The 21,052-nt window shown below is 44.5% G+C and overlaps 1 protein-coding gene across 1 annotated transcript; it reads left to right on the forward strand.

Moving 5' to 3' along the window:
* Window positions 1-282: 282 nt before the first annotated feature.
* Window positions 283-5,665, forward strand: LOC144109887 (uncharacterized). Its single transcript, XM_077642653.1, has 4 exons — window positions 283-354; window positions 2,997-3,194; window positions 3,276-3,461; window positions 5,458-5,665. The coding sequence occupies exons 1-4, from the start codon at window positions 283-285 to the stop codon at window positions 5,629-5,631; spliced, it is 630 nt and encodes a 209-aa protein (XP_077498779.1). The 3' UTR covers window positions 5,632-5,665.
* Window positions 5,666-21,052: the final 15,387 nt, after the last annotated feature.

A 21,052-nucleotide genomic window follows, 5' to 3' on the forward strand; every position in this document is an offset into this window, starting at 1 on the left:
CACGGAGATCGTTCGGTGACCAGCTAGGATCAATGGCGATGAGCCAAGGCCTTGACAAGACAATTGAGCATGGTCACGTGGTAAACGCATTTACCACCGTGCCGACGGTAAATGTAATTTAACTATAGTCTAAAAAATAACTAAATATTGAAATAGGTTGAAATAAGGTTTAAAAGTTTACAATTAGGCACGTTTGTGGAAGCTTATTGTTAAGTAAAACACAACAGGCACCAAAAAACAGGGACCGCTTGGGATATCCCCAACCGAGCTAGGGTGGCTAGAATGGGGAGGTGTGAAGACCGGCTTCCGGATGCTGGCCCCAAAACCAGTTCCTGCCGCGCGGCGGCGCTGCCGGTGGGGGCGCCGTCGTTTCTCGCGGCGTCTGCATTGCTGCGGCCCGGCGAAATGATTTGGTCGCGCCTGTGTATATCCGCCTGAATGCATTACATGCTGACAAGTATCTTTTTTCAGCAACGCAGGTGCTAAGATAATTTAATTTAGTGCTTCACAACTCTCATTCCACGTAAGAAACTGCCAGCACCAAAGCTGTTACAGCGAGGGGCTTGATCTTCAACGCTTATCTCCTGTGCTCTAACGCGGTCACCTATTGCCGAGGCTAGTGCATTCATGCGTTGCCGAAAGTAAAGTTCGCCTTAGGAATTACTGCGGAGAGGTCAGCACACTGGCAGTACCTTGAACATGTTGCCCGCTCATTTTTGACGTATTTGCGATTGTGATAGTACTTTAATGGGAGGAAGAGATTGGTGCAATATGTACAGTCGTTAAATATATTATAAAGTACAAAACATGGTGGCTGAACACAAGTTTATTACACATAGTTCAGTTATGGCTGAACACATTTTTACAGAACACAGGGCTTAACCCTCATGGCTTTTTTGTATCAGGCTGGTTTTTAAACTTTTGAGCCCCTACTCGCCGCGGTAGGGAGTGCCTGGGTTTCATTCCGGCCACATTTCGATGGTGGTGAAACGCAAAGTGCACCCGTGTGCTGCGCGATGTAAGTGCACGTTAAAACAACCTCAGACTGTCCGAAGTAATCCGAAACTCTCCACTACAGCTACCCTCATGGCCCGTTCGTCGCATCGGGTTATTAAAACCTCAGCTTTTAAGAGAAGCTTAAACCCGTACCTTGCGTCGAAGTGCCTTTCGCAAACCGCAGGATTCTCTTGCAGCGGCTTGTCGGCCCTTGGAATATCACGTGGCCACTTTTCAAATTCATCTTTGCAGGCAGGCGCGCGGAAGATGTAGACGACATCGCCACCTGGCACAAAAACAGGGACCCCGGAACAAAGGGGGGATCGCCCCCCCCCCCACATTTTTCCGGAGTGGGCAGCCCCCCCCCCCCCCCTTCCCCTCCACCCCAAACTCTCCGACTGCTTGCACTTGAATCGGAGTTCTGACAAGTGAAACATTTCAGTTCTAGGACTCTTTTAATGCAAATCACAGTGGGGCTGAGCTACTTTGCTTCGTAGCCAGATGTAAAGCATTTCGTATAGCCAGTCATGTCCCAACAGAATTAAGTCGACTGTCTGACCCGTGTACATAATCATGATTAGCGGAATTAATAAAAAAACTATGCGCAAACTTTTTCATGCAATTGATCACTCCTCGTGCGTACAGGTTCCCATTTCAGTTCGTTTTATATGGCCGCAAATCTTTTGCATGCACCGTTTGTTCGTTCGCAGTCAAAACCGCCGGCCCGCGGCTTTATCCTTTTGTTTTGTAATGCGAGATGCGACCAGAATTAGCTCTATTGATCGTGGCCACGTGCAAATCCTTCAACATTTTTCCAGATTGTTGTATTTGCTTTTGGTTCTTTATCCAGCGGGTTCCTTGCCAGCTTTAAATTGAGATATGGAAAAACACAGCGCACCGTAAAACAAGGGCAGAGGAACGTATAACGACACAGCGCTGACCTCAACTAGTTGAAGTTGGCGCTGTGTCGTTATATCTTCCTCTGTCCGTGTCTTAAGGTGCGCTGCCTTTTTTTTTCAACAATGAACTACCAACTAGCCCTTTTAACCACACTTGCATTCAAATTGAGCGCGGCCAAGAACTGCAAGCATTCATTTCGATGACCGCCGAGCACGTTTGTGGCTGCCGTCGCCGCCGAATCATTTAGTTATTAGTAGGCGCGAGTCAGCCCCTTAAACAACTTCTTTTGGAAGCCTTTTCGTTTTCTTCCCGACTTCTGGAGTGTCATCACCACATCGTGACAGTTTGCATCAACCTTTGAACATTGAAGAAAAATAATAAAAATATAAAATTTATTACGTAAATGAGCAGTAAATAAATAACAAAATAAGCTCGAAATCCTTCCCCCTCCACTCAAAAAAAGTTCCGGAGTCCCTGCACAAAACACCACCATTGCGTTTTTTCTTCGGTGTTGACATGATCTTGCAGAGCGTGTCAAGGGGTAGCGACAGCTGCTCAAGCCACCAAAGTTGAAGAATTACTAAAGAACCGCAAAGGAAACAAAACAGCACTAAACAGCTAGCGAACGCGGTACCTTGAGCGGCGCCGTGGCCTACGAGACTGGACTGGCCAGGCTGACGGCGCCCCCGACGGAAGCGCCATATTTCCCCCCGTGGCAGGAACGCGGAGCGGAGCCTCGCTAGTCAATGGTGGCGGCGCCGCGGTCTTCACACCTTCCAATCTAGCCGCCCTAACCGAGCCGAACCTAGGTATTCTTCAGCAGCCGTGGGGAAAGATGGCGGAGCCTCGCGGGTTGCGTCCGAATAAATACCGAGCTGAACCCAACTCTAAACCGTCCCTATGCTGCCCCTAGCTGAACCAAACTTGTCGCTACCTGTTTTCTGTAGACTTTTAGATGTCCCCAACCATTGTTTGTGACTGCGAGGTGCGCTTTTTTCCACGTTTTCTAAGCGCGCGAACTTCAGTTGCCGCCAGTGACGATCCATCATGGCGTTACGAGGCGTGCTCCTTGGCGATAGTCAGCTGAAGCGTTTGCGCAGGTCCCGTGTGCGGTTGCGTCCGTCGGTCGAGACCTGCTTCAGCCAACATTCAGCTTCAGCGGCTACGATGCCGTGCGCCTTGCAAGCATTGTGCGGCGCATTAACCTGCTGCGCGCAGACTTCTGTGTTGTGTACGTGGGAGGCAACGACATCTCTAGGCCAAACACAAGTCCGCAGGAGATTTGCGACAACATCAAGGTATGTACTACGTGGTGGTGCAACGCGTCGAACTTCTGTCGATTTCTGTAATGAGTTCTGAACTATCATTTCGCATCCTAGGCCCTCGTCCTGCAGCTGCTACGCGACGTGGCCCCTGTGGTCCTCGTGGTGAAGGTGCTGCCACGCTGGTTTATTACGGCGGACGCCGAAGTGAGCCGTAGCTGGTTGAACCGCCGTCACCTGCTCAACCGCAAGCTGACGGTTACGCTTAAGCGGATGCCGTCTGTGTTCATCCTGAACCCGGACGTGAGTACCGACATGCTTGTCTTGTTGTACGTTGATATAGTCTTTGCCCCCTGCTGCAGTCATCTCAGCTTCCATATTTTGCTTTATCAGTTGCACTTTATATTTTTTAGAGCAAAACAGTTGAGAATTGAGACGTGCGCCCACAGGTACTACAACGCAGTCATCCATCATGGGCAGTTTCCACCTTGTTGGTGTACTCTCTCAACTGCTTGCAAGCATACTAACTGCTTCCTGCATGAGAAATGATTGCATGCAGTATAGCCCATGTTGTGTGCTCACTAATCGAACTCTTAGTAACAACTCTTGACAACACATAGTGACACGACTACCTTCACTATTCAGTTGCACACATTACAAAAATATGAAAAGAACATTGATTATGTATTGTTTAGATTTCTTTGAAGAGGTCTTGCCCTGACGAAATAGACAAAAGGTTTCAGTAGCTATGCATGCAGGTGACATGTGCCAGTTGCCCAACTTATATTCTCATTTGCATTGAAGAAAATGTGTTGGAGCCATCACGTTTTGTGAATGCAGTTTGCTCACAGCTTTAAAAAAAGGCAGAACACACTGATGCTGTAATTTTTTACCTTCACACTCTGCCACACAATCTCAAAAGGTTGGCCGTTGTTAAGTTTGATTTTTCAGCACCTAAAATACTGGGCAACATACGTAAAATCATAATATCTGTTAACTGAGTGAGTGTTCAGAGGAGTGCAGGGTGTTGTCTCTCACTCACGGCAAGTAGTACGTTCGATAGAGTAGCTGATGTCATTATAAAATTCTCAGTAGGCCTGCCAGCAAGGTTAAAACTGCCCATGAAGGATGCATGGCTGCACATTGCAGTACCAGTGGGTGCATATATGTCGGTTTGTAGATTCATTCTGAAAAACATGAAGGTAAATAGGAGCAGAAAACTATAGAAAATCAGAAGGCTGTACCAAGAGGTAGTGACTGCATCAGTATATGCTCGCTGTCATGATGCAGAGCTCACCTAGCTAAGGCGCACACGCAGGCATTAAAGTATTTATCCCAGAATGTCTTCTTGGTGACCTGCCGTAAATATATGTTCAGACATTTTATCCTCACTTTGTTTTCCTCAACTACCACCTATGAAGGTATTATATGAGGGTTGGGGTTACAGATATTTTAAAAAAGATATGAGCACAGGCATTGCATTTGAAAATGCATTGTCAAGACTTCAAGAAATGAAAATGGGCATGTGATGCCGGCGACTTCATGGGGAAGGGCATTGCAGTCCACAAATGCTCGGGGGAAAAAAGATCCTGAAAACGTGCCAGCAACAGGCCGAGTTATCTGAAACGGATGCGCAGCGTGGTGAGATATGTGGGTGCGATGCACAACGTAAGGTGCTTGACTGAGTGAACTGCGAAGAATTTTGTGCACCAAAGAAAGGCTGGTAATGCGGAGCCAAAGTAAGAGGCTTTCAAGGCTGTCCTTCAGAGATGAAACGCTGATGAAATAAGGGTACAGGGCATGATGCACGAAATGGACGGCATGGCTTTGAATTGATTCGAGCACATTTGTTAGGTGTATCTGAGGTGGGTTCTAGATGGGACTGGCGTAGTGAGGTTTTTGATCTGATATGTGTTTTATATGCCAGAAATTTCACGTGTTCGATTTAATTCTGTTTTAAGCAAGTGCTATGTTTGTGTGGTCTGCTTTGTTTCTGCCTGTTCATGTGTTGTTTACTTCAAAAAATACCAGAAAGGTAAAATTTTACTGTAGCTCTATACTGTTGTGATGTCGTAAATGTTTCCCCGCGCTGGTTGCTCACGCTCACCGAGCCGGTAACAAAATGGCGCCAATGTGCTGCTATGTGATATTGCAAAGGGTCGAGGTTAATTTGGAACCCTCCACTGTAGCAGCCCTCACACCTCAAGTCAGTTTTGTTCATTAGCCCTAGATACCATACCATGTTTGACGTATTGCCTCAATTTGCCCTATTTCTGAACAAATTTTGTTTCATTTTCAGCATCGCTTCTTGGATGCACGTAAATTATCAAAGAGGCACCTTTTTGGCGCCGATGGATACCATCTGTCGGCTGGCGAAGGAGTGGAGGAGCTGGCGGAGATCCTCGTCAGGAGCCTGGAAAAGGTGTATGGACCTTGCTCCTTTCTCAAGGGTGCCAACCAGGCACATCATTAATGCTTGCCATCACTGCGGTGCAAAGGGCCATGTGAATGGGGAATGCTACGAGTACTGCAGGCCGTAGGACCTGCACTACTATCTGCAGTGCTCATAGCAGTGGGTACTGTAGTGACAGTGAGACCTATTTCTCATTTTCTTCTGAGCTGCATCTGCTCCTTGGAATCTGTTGACATTATCTGGGGTTTTTTGACATGAACTGACACCGCACAGCTTGCAGGCTTTCTTGCATTTATTCTTCAAGACTTGCCACCGCTGCGGTTGAAATTAATCTGGAACTCTCCACTGTTATTTTGTAAGACTTTCTGACGGGATAGTTGGTACATATTCATTTCTGAAGGCTGTGCGCTAAAAAAGACGTTCACAGGAAAAAGGAGACAATAGAAAAGAAGCGCCTGTTGCGTCACTCATAGTCTGTATGAAGCTTTGGGACATTCAACGCCGCATGACAAGGATTATTCACATCCACTAATATTGTGCTGGCCTGCTTGGCAAGCTGGAAATCTTTGATGGGAAGAACAATTGGGAAAGTGTGGAATTCTACTTCACCGCAAGCTATGTCCCTGAGGATGGCAAGCCGTTTTATGAACTTGTGGTGCAGCTATGTCTTCGTTGCTTTGGAATAACGGCACCCCACAATTATGTAGTGCTGCACGTTGCCACTAGTCGAATACTTTTCATGCAGCCAAAGCACTTGCAGAATATTGCAGTGCCCCTTCACCAATGTCGTCGCCTGCGGTACCTGTTTCCATATTTCCCACAAATACAAGCGACCATGTATCATACAGCTTGCCACTGTTCACAAACTGTCACAAGCAAACTGTCCAGCTCTGAATCGAAGACATTTAATGTATGCTGCAGTTTGCTTTGTGGTTTGCATTGCCAGCAGTAAACTTCGAGGAACAGCCAACAACCGGTATCAGACGAGCTAGCAGGCACCTGTCTTGGGACCCATGGAGCTGAGAAATCATGAATGCATTCATCAACGACAAACACAATGGCAATACCAGCTCATTACAAGGTACAACCCAATTGTCTGCTGGTCTGCAATTATGCTTTCACCAAACTGGGAATTACTGACAGATGTCCAACACACGTGTTGGACAATATGAGTATAGCCACACTGTGGTGATCATCAGTCATCACCTTTCTTGCAGTCTGCACAGACCCTGACCTGGCTCTGCATTATGTACCGACTTGGCCAAACCAGGCTTTGTGCTCAATTGAACCGTTGCAGTCACAGCCGTGTGAATGCCCTTTCCAGGCTCCCTTGTTCAGGCTGATCAAGCGTGAAGCTGTTCGTTCAACTAAGGGAAATAGCAGATATAAACTGCTGCCTCCGCTGCAGCTCTCTAGCCCACCACATCATCTTTGCAAGTGAGGTCTGCCTCCTGCTGCAAAATAAGCCTGGTACGGCACCCTTTTGCAATGCTATGGTGTGCATGTCTTTCATTCAGGCCTGTCATTGACTGACACTGTTTGAATGAAGTGCTGTGGATAGCGTTACTTATATTTAGATGCCTAATGAAAAAGTATAAGTGCCTCCGGCAGTCAGGTGCAACAGCACCACTTCCTTACTCCTTGGCTCCTTGCACTGCATAGCCTTTCAGAAGATCTTCAGGGCTCGCAGCTGTGTTGTACAATTTTCTCTCTCAACGTTTAAAGCTACAGAACAGTCGGTACTGGACCCACCTCCAAGAACATGTCTATTCTTATCTTGGTACCCCCGTTGTCCTGAGATTCATAAGAATCTTTGTCTGCAAAACTAGGACCACCTTTTAATTGGTGAGCCCAGGATACAAGAATTTCGCGAGGTTGCAATGAATCAAGTTCACAAGCATATCCCCCGTGTTCTTTCTGCTGTTGTGCCTTGCATGTTACTGCCATGGGTGGAGAAGGAGGCTGGTATTGCACTTCTGTTTTTATAAGAAGGGAAGGAGGGGTCACTTCAATCATTGTGACATGTTGCGATGTGATGTGTACTGAGTGAACTTGGTGAATGACTGCATGTTTCCAACTGTTGTGTGTGTATTGCAACTGTAGAAACTGCTTCAAGAGTACAAGTGTAATAGTGTGCAGGTGTTACCTTTTATACAAATATTTTAGCTCTACACATTTCTTGACCCAGTTCCTCTCTTGTTTTTTTTGTAGTGCAGAAGAGTACAATACCACGGTACAAGTAATGCTTATGGAATGTCAATATGGGTAGCATTGGTTGAATGGTCCTATTTGTTCTGCGTACATGGCAATGTTTGTCCATCGAAAAATATGACACTCAGTGTTTATTCTACATGTTGAGTGTGTTTCTGCGATTGCAGTTTCTGAGCTTCTCTGGCTTCTTGGAGAGTGCTATCGCAAACTGGTACTGAGGATTGATTTTCTCACATCCAACCATACTTTGCCTATTAGTCAGCCCTGTAACATTCCCACTGCTTCTTCTCATGCGTGTTTGAGTGTGATCTGCAGTAGAATGTCATGCAGCCATTTGCTGTGCATTAGAGTTTACACTGACCACGTAGCTCAGAGAGGCTCAGAGAGGTGTTCCTAAGAGCCTTGCACCCGGTCGCACAAAAGTGTGCTTATGGTGTGGAATGGTATGCGCTCTGTGTGTGTGCAAGCCTATAAAGCAGAGAGAAGGCTTCAAAGGGGAGCTCAAGACGCACTTTATGCCTGAGTGAACAACAAACAAAAAAACAGCGCTCTACACATACACCAAGATAACACAACAGAAAACCCCGCATTCCTATCACACTAATGGTCCTCGCGCGTAAACCACAAAGTCGCACTCATACAGTCTTCCTACCAAATGCGGGTGGTTTGTATGCTATCTCGGACGCGGAGTACGGACATAAACCCAGGTGGTACCTTGTTTCAAGAGACGCCGCTGTTCTATGAGAAGAGTGTTGAGGAGGATCAGGTGAAAGTGTAGCAGCAGCGGCGGCCTTATGCAGCAGGAGCAGCACCAACTGCTGAAGATGATGACACCGAAGTGCAGCCGAATTGAGCTCCCTCCGCGTGCCGGCGTCACGCGTCATTCGGCTGCACGCCATCATACGTTCTAACACTTCAGCCAGTAAATCAATCATTTTCTTTATCGTGCCGGCCTCATACTGATTGGCGCAACAACGGGAGTCGGTGCTGCCACGTCGCCTTAGCTGGATGTCGGCGTTGGAGCATCTTCGTACTGATGACGAGGTCTGGCAGATAGCAACAGCCGCAGGCTACGTCTTCAATCCGGAGGTGTTGACACAGGGCCCGCATTCCGAAGACGGGGTCAGCGTCGTGATCCACAGGTCCGGAGCATCAGCCGGTGGGGACCACGCCAGGTCAGTAGGCCTCGCGAACTAACACCTCCTTTTGCAGCTGATGGCCATGCGCCAACGTCCGCACCTAGAACGTTCCTCCTGTCTACATTGCGATCCCTCCTTTTATACAACCACTTCATTTTCCTTTACTTCCACCTTGTTTTCAGTTTCGTCTTCGTCTTCTCCATCTCTTCCAAAAATACGACTGCACTCTCTTCCCTCTTCTCTTTCTTTCAAAGTGCCATGTGCCAATTAACATGCTTTTTCTTACGTCCAGTGTTTACTCATCCCTCTTTTATTTTTCGCTCGTGACACACCCTTACATCTGTGGATTTCAAAACTCTATTAGCAATTCAACAGTCCAGTAAGGTTTTTTTGTTGTTGACTTTTGTTGTGCTGCTTTTTATCCTCTTTAAGCTAACTTGTGAGAAATGTGACTAGTTAGCATGAAGCATAACAGATGAGAGCATGGTGTAGTCTCCTTGTCATTCTCATAATTTAATATATTTGCATATTAGCACAGGCTCATTTCAGCACTGAAATGAATTCCCTTTTAAGTGCCTGATGTTTCCAGTGCCCTTGCAGTCATGCTCCAATTATGATTGTAATGATTCTATGGCAATGACTGTGCTGCCCACATTGTGGCATGTTCTCATTGTAGTCCTTCCCAAATCACATGGTGCCTGTCGATGCAAGTACAGAACGGTCTTGGGCACTGCCCATGCTTTCTGCAGATAGTGTTAGCAAGAGCCCTGGGGCCGTATTACAGAACTGTCAAATAGCAAAGTTGCCAAAACTTGTCGGAAACGGTCAGTTAGCCTCAATCCTATTGGTCGGTCGTGGCTGGCGGCCATATTGCTTTTTTTGCATCATGCTTGGCTGCAGATTACGCTACGGATGTGGCAGAAGTGATGGCGTTGCACGCCTAATTACGCAGGAGCAAATTGATCGCCTCGAGGCAGTCAATTTGACTTGCGTTTGGGACAGAAAATGACTGCGGTGAACGCGGCGATACAACTGAGGTGGTTGCGCCGGTGCGAGCAACGGTGAAGGAGGGCGCATGAAGACGCGTTTGACCTGCCGGACGAGCTGTTTTAACGCCTTTTTTCGACTGCAGAAGCAGACTGTGGAATGTCTGTATGACGAAGTCTCCGATGAACTTCTAGGTGCGTGTGCGAGCGCGTTATCGGTTCGGCGGCAGGTGCTATGTGCACTGCGGTTAATTGCCACGGGCAGCTTTCAAGCTGCCGTTGGTAACAAGGCACACATCGGCATCGCACAACCGATGGTGAGCGAATGCCAATCTGCTAGCTTAGCGCGCAGAAGGGGTGGGTTTGCGTGGTCACCTCAGTGCAACAGCTACACATAAACAACACAGGCTTATGCTGGCAAAGCACTTCATTTTTCCCAGCAAATCGCACTTCGTGGTCGTCTTCTATTCCCCAAGGGAAAAGAAACAGAGACGGCCACACATCACATACTGCAACAGTTCACTCTTTGGCATTTTCAAGAGTAAGCACTGAACAAGACAAGCGTTTTTCATTGATTTCTTACCAATCGCTCCTTGCAAGATGGCTCGGCCGGCCCGTAGCCTTCATTGCCTTCGTTCGAATTTTTCTGTGCACTTAGGTCAACCGCACAGTAGCTTGATTTTTAGATGCTGCGTAAAAAACTAACATTGGGTGGAATTGGCTGCTTCGGCTGCTTTCGACCCTTGGAGGAAGGACTCCATGTTTCGTGCAAAGCAGCTTGTTGGCATTTTACCGTTGTGAGTGCATCCCCTCGGAACCAACAGTCACCCTCCAGAAAATTGAATAACACAACTTCTTATGCTTTTTGTGTTGCCTAATATGTTCTAACTTTAAACACAATGTTCTGGCAAAATAAAATATTATTTATTTTGATCACTGTGTATTTGTGAAAGCTTTTTACAAAAATTTACCAGACGGTCTCTCTCCGTGCAATGAAAAAAAATGCTCTCGGGGTGGCGCCCTGATGTAATTGGCTGATTCTTCGTTGCATCAAGCGGTGACGTCTCATCATTTCGCCATTTTGACGTCACTGTCATTAATTTTTGACAGAATTTGACAGTTACGTGATACGGCCTCTGCTCTTTAAATCATGTTGATGAGTACACAACGGTTCCCGAGGTCATTGTGACTGAAAGAAGTAAAGTTAAAAATTAGGAGCACATTTAAGCTTTGCCTTAAAGTGACCCTGAAATGATTTCGATGGGTGTATTCTAGAGCAACAATTGTGTAGAGGTGGCCTTTGTGTGTTTTCAAGTGAAATTTGAAACCTCTGCATCAACCGTATAATTTAGAAGTAATTGTTAAGAACTGCTGCTCACAGTAGCTCGCAACCAATTAGGGTAATGCACCTCACTGCGCATTCCCTATGCCGATGACATGTGGGCAGACTGGGCGAGCTTGAAGGCTGGCGCTTTTGCTCACTGACGTGTGATGTGTGAGGTGTGTCGCTCTAATCAGTTGCGAGCTACAGTAGTCCACTCGGAGCTTTCAAATTTGACTTGAATACCTGCAAAGCCCACCTCTACAGATTAGTTGCAGTAGATGCCCATGGAAATCATTTCAGGGTCCCTTTAAGATAAGATGCGATAACGAATTTGCCTTCTTTTTAATTTTTTTAATTACTATGACAGTGCATATCCCCAAGACGCCTTACTGCCATACATCACGTGTTCACTTGGTGCCCCTCTGATACGCTTGAACCAACAACCCTTTGTGGCATATTTGTTAAGTGCCTGCATGGCAAACACAGGACCTAGGTTCGAACCCCAATGGCAGCGAATTTCTTTTCGTTTGAAACTTCTGGGAATATTTTCACCAAGTTTGTGAGGCCTTGCTGTCAATCCTAGGTCACAGCAATGGGTTTTTGACCGAACGAGCTTTATACGCTATTGTGTAAATTTGAGTGCGATGTCACTGCACTCCTGTGCAATGGTGTGTGCAGTGTGAAACAGTTATAAGCAAATATTTTTCGGGACTGTAGGACTGTGTGAATGAAGTATTTCACGTTTTGTCACAGGCACCAGATGGAGTCCGGGGCATAGCTTCCGCATTGAATGTCGCGATTACTAGATTAGAACGTGGAGGTTTCTGCCGTGGTTCTGGTCTCAAGCATGGCAGATGCTATGATGTCAGCGCAGCCAATGTGTTGACGGCCCGACGTCATAGGAAATGTATATGTCAAGCTTTCTTAGGTGATTCCTATGTAGCTAGGCCAGTTCTACAGTTCTGCACAGAATCTGTTTCTGTGCCCGAAAAAAATATGTTTCCATTAAACTTGGTGTACATGTGAACCTGTGGTAATAGTTGGCCACATGTGGTCCTGGTTTGTTTCACAAAATCACATGTTTTTTTAGTCGACTGCAGTACGCTGAGAAATGAAAAGCCATTGTGCTGCAGTTAATCGCCATGCATGATAGCTGTCTTGGTACTCATGGGTTGACTATATCGCAGTACTTCTGCACTGGTTCTTTCCGCAAAAGTTATGGTTGGAGCAGATAGTTGGAAGGATTTGTACTTTGTTATGTGACTTCTTATTCAAAGATGAGAAATTTCTCCCTCCGATCAACAACTTCTTGGACTGCAAAAGCATAAAACAAAACGTAATGCTCCTACACTTTTTATGTTTCCGCACTCATAGGAGACAACACAAATGTAGAACTCATTAGTTTTCAAGACTTGCACAGCCAAGATTGTTAGACATCGGCATCAGTGCTGTTCAAGTTATGCAAGCCTGACTTAGTTGTCTGTTATCAAAGTTATAGAACCAGCATATGTAGAGACTCCAACCACTTTTATGTCTAGACACTGCACCTTTGGGTTCAAAGAGAAGAAGACCAGTAACAGTATGCCCAATTAATTGTTCAAAATTTGGTTTCCACCAAGGAAAGTCTGTATCCTTGAGATGTCTGCACTGCTTGCTGGCTATGGAGTATGAGTCCAGTCCAAAAAGTAAACAGTATGAGAACCAGGAGCGTGTGCGGTAGTGTGATTGGCGGCCTAAGTAATGCTGTTGGCCGCTTTCAGATATTAATCTGCTATCTACCTCATTAGAGCAATTACTTTGTCGAGGTTGTTGTTGCACTGCATGTAAGGACACTGACAACACTTGCAATCGTAACAAACCAGTGTCATTGTAAACCATGCACAAATGTCACAAAGAAGTGTTGCAACTTGACTTCCATGGCGGTTCACTCATCACTGCATTTCTCCTTGTCGTGGATATCTTTTCTTTCAATACAAAACTTTACTTTTGTGAAGCACTTCCTTCTTTCACATTTCGTTTCATGAGTGAACAATTCAGCATTGAGTGGGAAGCAAGAAAGAGTTATGAACTGATAACAACCAGATAAACTGATAAGGAAGGGGAGGCGACTAGACAAAGAAAAACGTTGCATTTGCACATGTGTGGCAACTGTACATGTGCATAGTTTGCCTGTTGCTTTGACTCATTGTTTTTTCCACACCGAAGATTTTAGAAACTAAGTTGGATTTATCGTTTCGCATCAAGGCCCGATCGCTTGACTCTTGCACTGCTGCATACCCTATGATGATAGCATTTCATTTTGTAAGCACTGCTGTATAAATGAATACTGTGAAATGTGCATTAATTACATGTAAATCAACCACTGACACTAACAAAGAAGCCAAGATGAACTGCACGTCAGTTGTGACTGCACATATAGATCACAAAAAAAAACTGACAGTTCTGTCAGAAGTAGCATTCTCAACAAAAAAGAAAAGGTTCTGAAATTAGCACAAGAAAAAGTTTACTGAATGTTTAAATACAAATTCTCAAGGTTTAATACCCAAATATACCTGTCTTTGTGCGGAAAGAGAATAGAAGTGAATATTCTTGTGGTTGAGCCGATAGCTTTTCTCAAGTATCGAAGACAGACAGTGCATGAACAGCATTCATAGACTTTTGCTTTTGGCAATCTATGTTATGGTCTACATGCTAACATTGTATTCTGAATGCTCGTTTTTTGTGGACAGTTCTGTGATGTTATTGCTATCCTTGATGACCGTGTCAACCTTTAAAATGACTGAAATGCCACATTTATATGGTGGGATGCTTGGCAAATGGCTCGTTACACATCTAATTGGAAAGAAGTTTTCTTTTTTCCATGAGTGCTCAAAGTTGACTTCCCATACACTGTTGTAACACCAGGGTAGCAAGACAAGGATCCTTATAACTATTTAGATGTGTTTCTCATGTATCTGTCCTTGTTTATATTGGCTCAGTTCACAGCCATGATTGCTCATGACATTGCTCCGAACTGGTGCTTATGATAATGGCAATACTGAAGCAAGTTCCGGTGTGGGCTGCCTTTTGTGTCGCTAGTTGCAGGCTGTCAAACAGGCCACTACACACAACTGCGCATAACGTTGTGTTGCAGGTGGTATACATTACTCCACAAAATATAAACGTCTGTGAAACGGTGTCAAGAGCATTACACTATGCGCAAAATTTACGCGAATCACCCTCATTAACTTTTCTACCGACACGTGATATTGGCCTCATCACTACAGTTACTCCCTCAAGAATTCAAGAATGCCTGAGATATTTCATTGAATGAATGCAATACAAGACTGCCCACTTTAAGCACTGTTCGCAATGGGTACCCAGCACAACAGTATTACATATGACATTCCAGTAGAGACATTTGAAATTTTTGTCAACACTTTAGCTTGCTTCATTAGCATAACTCTTCAAGCCCACCACTACTACCACTGGAAGCACCCTTATACATGTCTAGCTTGAAATTATGTTCAGTGCAGCTTTATGCGCTGAACAAATTTCTAATGATCTTCTTATGCAATCGCTTGCGGCTCTCATTGTAAAGGCTTTCACACTTCTCCATGTTCAGCGAAACTGTTTGTCACCATTTGGCAGCACATATTGATATGTGTGACGATGTGTTTGTTTATATTTTGTCTGTACTGCCACATGTTTGGAGTGTGTAGCTGTGCCCCCAGTTCTTGGTTGTATGTGTGCTTTTGTAACAGTTATAAGTGTTTAATTCAGAAACCATATGTTGTATTCATTCCTGCTACATTGCTTTTCATTTGTACAAATCGTCATGCGGCACCTGCCAGGTGCAATAAATGAAATCTAACGGGGTGCAACGCAAAAATGGTGCAAATGAAAATTGTTGTTTCATAAACAATTTTTAATGTTCTGAGTCATGCAATGTCTTCAGGTCTACATTTTTCACTGATCACTTCCATGGTGGCTCTGTCTAGGCATTCATGAGGTGGCTCTTTTTTTCGACTGAGCACCATTACCATCCTTTTAATTTGCCTGATAAGGAAAGGCACCTCGATTTATCAGGCTAAAGTTTTTGAAGTGCCTGCTTTTCTCTGCGCCAGTGTGCAGAGTGCAGTGCAGTGTGGCGTTAGTTGCAGGAAAATGGAACGGCCTACTAAAAGTTGCGTAAATGCACACTTACACTCATTTATTGTGCGTCGTGAAATTTGGCAGTGAATGTCAGGTTAATATACAGGAATGGGAGTGTAGATGTTTTCAAAAACAACAGGTGAAGGGAAAGGTTTAACTGGGGATGACCTTAAAGATATGCGTGCATCCTCCACAGCCAGGTTGGAAGAGAAACCAGGAATAGGAAAAGGTAATGAGAAGGAGGAAGAATTTCAAGGCAAAGTGCTATGCACTATTAAATGCCTGAGGAGGTCAGAACCAGTTATTTAGAAGGAGGTCAATCAGGACTGCATCCTTAAATCAGTGCCTCCACAATACAATGAAATAACTTCACTGTGTAACATCGCTGTAGTGCCAAGAAGCTGCCGATATTGATGACAGCACCACTGAGTATAAATATAATGGAGGCTACTCATTTGTTTTTATGCACATATATCACTCGCGCAAAGTGAAGTAAACTGTCCATATGCATAAAATTGAGCACGACACAGGTATGCCACACGTATGGCTGGAGCCATTTTAAACGTTACATTTGTTGCCAGGGTTTCAAACTACGGACCTAGATTTCGTTCAGCATACATTACACCGCGTCGAAGGACTACCTTGGCGATGTGGCAGCAAACATTGAACCATTTGCTACGAAAACAAAGTTCTGAAGGAGCATGGACATTAAACCTTCAGTTGAGTGTTCTCTTGTTTGTAACGGTGCTTAATTAGCACACAAGTAGATATAGAATACCACTTTCGTCCATGCCTACTAAAAATCTTGTAATTCTAATTGGTTTTGTAAGCGTAAATAATGTGTACATAATTGCACTAGTCCACTTTGCTATTCGGATGCTAGACAGCGGAACGAGAGTAAGAAATTCATTGCAATTATTTACTAGACGTAATCATATTCTACATGGCAGTTTATATTCACTTGTCTCGTGCTTACACAGAACGTACAGCCGAAAGGGTCTGTACTGCTTTGATGACAATTTTTGCACCTTAGGCCGGTCTTTGGTAATGTATACATGGTTTTGTCGAGCATTTTTCGCTCTGTCGACACCGCCATTTAGCCCCAGAGCACTTTTTTTTCAATAATTTGGAAGGGCGCCTTTCGCGAGCATAGGGAAAAGAGAAGCATCGAAAGATGGCGCCTCACCGGCGCCGTGTCGAAACTGCGCGTTTCGCTTGCCGCGCTGCCTTATAAAAACCACTGCGACATGAATTATCTGTGTTAGCACTTTTTCAAATGCTGCGCGGCACCCGTCGTCTGCACTGGCCCAAACACGGCGCAAACGTTTTCAATCGCCGCGCCATTTATTCCAAAAGCGCTGTTTGGCTAGTATCATCATCAGCAGCCAAATTTGTTTACGAACTTACAAACGCGAAAACCATTTATATAGTTGTGAAATCTTGGCTACTTGGGGTGTGTACGTTATTAAGTGTTGCCAAAACTAAAATGTGAGGATGTAATAGTGCTGGCATGCATTTTGACATGATATTTTTTTGTTTTGTTTTCAAATAAGCTTGCTATGGTAGTGCTTGCGTCGGCCGCTAGGGGACCAAAAAGCGGTAGACAAGATGGCCGCCTCCATTGTGTTTGCGTTACATTTCAAAACATCGCGAATCGTTCGCATGACGCCAGCATACGAAAGGCAAGTGAACGTTTCAGGTATACCAAGTGAATAAATGCGTGCTATTGTTTCAAATGTGGCACAGAAGTTTCGTAGCTGGCCTTCCGTGATAAGCAAGTGCGTGAGCAACGAGCGCAAGAGCGGAGGAAAGCTTTGCTTTTACTTGCATTAAGTACCAGCAGGCTGTTTTTGAAATGGTGGAAGATGAGCAGCGCACGAAATGCAAGCCTTTGACGGCACTGGTGCTCATTAATTTCAAACGTCAGATCCGGTAAGTTACACCAAGCATTGGATGTTTCAGTTCTGTGTGTGAATTGAACTGCAGTGAACCTTTCGTGTTGCTGCCGCGTCTGCATGCTATTTTGCACTGAAAGTTGTGTCAGTAAAAGAACTGTGCAGTGAGCCTTTCACCGTGCCTGTAACACGTGCCTGCTACTTTGCACTGGAAGTTATGTGGATGTGAATTCCCGGCGTTCAGTTCCACTTCAATCTATAATAGTGCCACAGCGAAACTGTAGGATCGTTCACCAGTACACAGCGTGACCGATCACGCCAGGATATCGCGGGGAGTTCGGGATATTGGTAGGCCTGCTAGTTTATAGGTTTAAAAATAAGGCATTATTTGTTTTCAATACTGCACAGAGCATGGTCTTTGACAGCCAAGTCAAAGACAGGCAAGCCTTAGCCTAACGAGGCCCCACTACCCCTGTAATTCTCGTCGGCAAATAAAAGTGAAAAGCGCTACGAACCAAAGTACACAACTAGGTATCATGTCTGTATACACTTACCGCAGCACCTTTCTGTCTCAGACATTCCTAGATGACATCATGGGCTCAGTCAACATGGTTTTGCAAAGACATTAATGGGCTGTTTTGGGCTACTGTTTATGAGGTGCCAATATTGAAGTGTACCAAGAAGTTCTACTGTCATATCGACTGCACAGCGAAGTCTTCACTTTTCACGCATTGCAATGCGTGGGGATCACATACTTTGTCATTTGAAAAATGCACCGCAATTACAACTGCTAATACAACCATAGGTGTTTCCACCACCTTCCAACGCGTAATCTGAGACTTTTATTGGTTAGACCGCAAAAGAATCAGGGCTGATTTTGCTTGTACTGCCTCGCCATTTAATTCCTCATGCATTGAACTTATATGCTGTAACTCTGCTATAAATTGCTGTGCACCTAGCCAAAGCAATCGTTGCCCTTCCCCGGCCGCCGCGGTGGCTGAGTGGTTATGGCGCTCAGCTGCTGGCCCGAAAGACGTGGGTTCGACCCCGGCCACGGCGGTCGAATTTCGATGGAGGTGAAATTCTGGAGGCCCATGTGCTGTGCGATGTCAGTGCACGTTAAAGAACCCCAGGTGGTCGAAATTTCTGGAGCCCTTCACTACGACGTCTCTCATAGCCTGAGTTGCTTTGGGACGTTATACCCCCATAAACCCAACCATTGCCTTTCCCTGATGAATTCTGAACAGGAGATTCATTTAGTCAAAATACTCACAGGTTTGAAATAGGAGTATTTCGTGAGGAGGGCATATACAGAAGGCGAAGGACAGAGAAAAGCGGCATACATGTACGACATCACTTTTTTAGAGAGAAGCTCTTGAGCGCATGTTCCTACATTCAGCGTCTTTGGCACAGTCTGCATAACTGATTGCCCAATCCTCCACCCTTGGCGTGGCAGGTAGTAGCAGAGCGAAACGCCACCTGCCAGGGAGAGAGTGGAGGAACGGGCAACCGGAAGGTGGCTAGCATCATAACACGTTGCGTGCCAGCAGTGGCAAGTGGCGTTTGAAAAGCTGCACTCAAATTTCACACTACCCACTATTGCAATCATATGTCCATATTTTGTTTTCCATACTTCTGAAGCTTCATCATAAATGGAGTACATAATACGCAAGTGTGTAGGGAAAGAAGTTACAGAACTGCACATGGCACAGAAAGCCATATGTAGTACAATATAAGGCTTTGGAGAATAGTACACAAGACATTATATTTCTGCTGTTTATAGGAACATTTAAAACACACTAACAAAGTACAAAACAGCGCATAATAAACCAAGAAAAGCATAGCAGCACTTTAAGACTGCAGGGTCATGAATCAGTGTGATCAGAAATATCATTCCAGCAACTTATGGCTTGCAGGAGGTCAGTCAAACTAACAGCTGTGGTTCGACCGAGTAAGTGCCTAAAGCCGCGGTCTTTATAAAGACGACGGGATGCACAATGTGGTTCAGCTAGGGGAAGGTTAGTACGATGCATGACAAAGTAGGATGCCGTTTTGCCATGCAAGCTAGACTGCAGCTGTTCCACTCAGGTATGCGATTGTGTGCAGAGAAGTTGAGTCTAGGGAAGGGGTCGTTGCATCTTTTAAACAAAGCTTATTTCAAATATTTCAAATATTTATTCCAACATTACACCATACAGATATAATGTCGAGGATGGCAGGCAAAAAGCCTCCTGGAGGCTTGACCGGTCCTGCATCCTGGTGTACACTTCGCAGAGCAGCGGTGGCAGTCAGCTCATCAGAACACAAGAAGTGAATAAAGAAAGCCCAAAACAAAACATAGAAACATTCACAAATATGTATGAAGGAGAGACAGAGGTATTAAAGAAATAATAAAGACAAAAATATATTACATTTTATGCAGTATAGGAACGCATGAAGGCTTTAAAGTTTGACGGGTTCATGCTTAGAATGTCGATACCCATTTCAATTATGGAATTCAACAACCTTGGTAAATTATTCTCAAGCATCTGTTTGCTATAATTAGTTCTGTATCTCGAAACATTCCATATTTTTGTGCGGCGTGTAGTGTAGGCAGGTACATTCTGATGCAGGTTCGCGATTTTCACTAACGTAAAATTATGTTTCCTGCTGCTATAGTAAAAATCCCGCAGAAGTCTGTATGTGTAAATGTCGTGAATCTTTCTTATATTATACTTCTCGAAGAGTGGTTCAGTGTGTTCCGTAAAGGATACATTGGCAATAATACGTAGAGTCCTTTTCTGCATGATTAATATATTATTAAGATTTGATTGTGTCGTTGTACCCCATACTTAATGACCATAATTAATGTGCGAGGCAAACAAGGCATTATACAAAAGTATTTTAACAAAAGTAGGAAAAATGTGTCGATTGCGACTTAGCATACCAACCGTACTGCTTAGCTTCTTGAGGACTGAATCTGCATGCTCGTCCCATTGTAGGCTGCTGGAGAAGGTTACACCAAGAATTTTAATTGAGTTAACAACCTCAATTTGCATAGATTCGAACATTATATTATGGTACTGTGGGATTTCTTTTCCTTGAGTTCGGAAAATTACTGCTTTTGTTTTACTGCAATTAACCTGTAGGCAATTTTTTTTCGACCAAATCGAAAGTCTCCCGAGAAGTTCATTTGCCATTCTTATTAAGTCTGTGTAATTGCAGGACGATAAAAAATTACTCGTGTCATCTGCGTACATTATAAATTTTGCTTCTTGATAAATCGATACTATATCATTAACATAAATGTTAAAAAGTAGCGGCCCGAGAATACTTCCCTGTGGTACACCTGAGATTACGCCCTTGGTTTGCGATTTGAATTCGCTTAATGAGACACATTGGTGCCTGTTTTTGAGGTAGGAAGATAATAAAGCGAGTGGTGTGCCCCTTACGCCGTACCATTCTAGTTTATTGAGGAGAATATTGTGGTTGATATGGTCAAACGCCTTAGTGTAATCAACAAATATACCGAGAGTTAAAAGCTTGTTTTCAAAGTTTCTTAATATGTGCTCTTTCTGATCTAAAAGCGCTAGTTCTGTGGACTTCTTTTTCTGAAATCCATACTGTGCTTCGGTTATAAGCTGGTGTTTACTGCAAAATGAAGACAGCCTATTGAGGATAATTTTCTCAAAACCTTTAGAAAAAATGGGGCGAATCGATATTGGACGGTAATTTTTTATATTCTGTTTGTCGCCTTTTTTAAAAATAGGAATTACTCTTGCGGTTTTCATTCTGTCGGGAAAAACCCCGCAA

Source organism: Amblyomma americanum, chromosome 11, assembly GCF_052857255.1.
Source record: "Amblyomma americanum isolate KBUSLIRL-KWMA chromosome 11, ASM5285725v1, whole genome shotgun sequence".
Taxonomy (NCBI): domain Eukaryota; kingdom Metazoa; phylum Arthropoda; class Arachnida; order Ixodida; family Ixodidae; genus Amblyomma; species Amblyomma americanum.

What these genes read in the sequence shown, in the direction of transcription:
- LOC144109887 (XM_077642653.1), top strand. Translation starts at nt 283, where the DNA reads ATGGGGAGGTGTGAAGACCGGCTTCCGGATGCTGGCCCCAAAACCAGT. An exon ending in GCCGCGCGGCGGCGCTGCCG is followed by an intron (nt 355 to 2,996) that starts GTGGGGGCGCCG and finishes GCGTTTGCGCAG; the next exon opens with GTCCCGTGTGCGGTTGCGTC. An exon ending in TGTTCATCCTGAACCCGGAC is followed by an intron (nt 3,462 to 5,457) that starts GTGAGTACCGAC and finishes TTTCATTTTCAG; the next exon opens with CATCGCTTCTTGGATGCACG.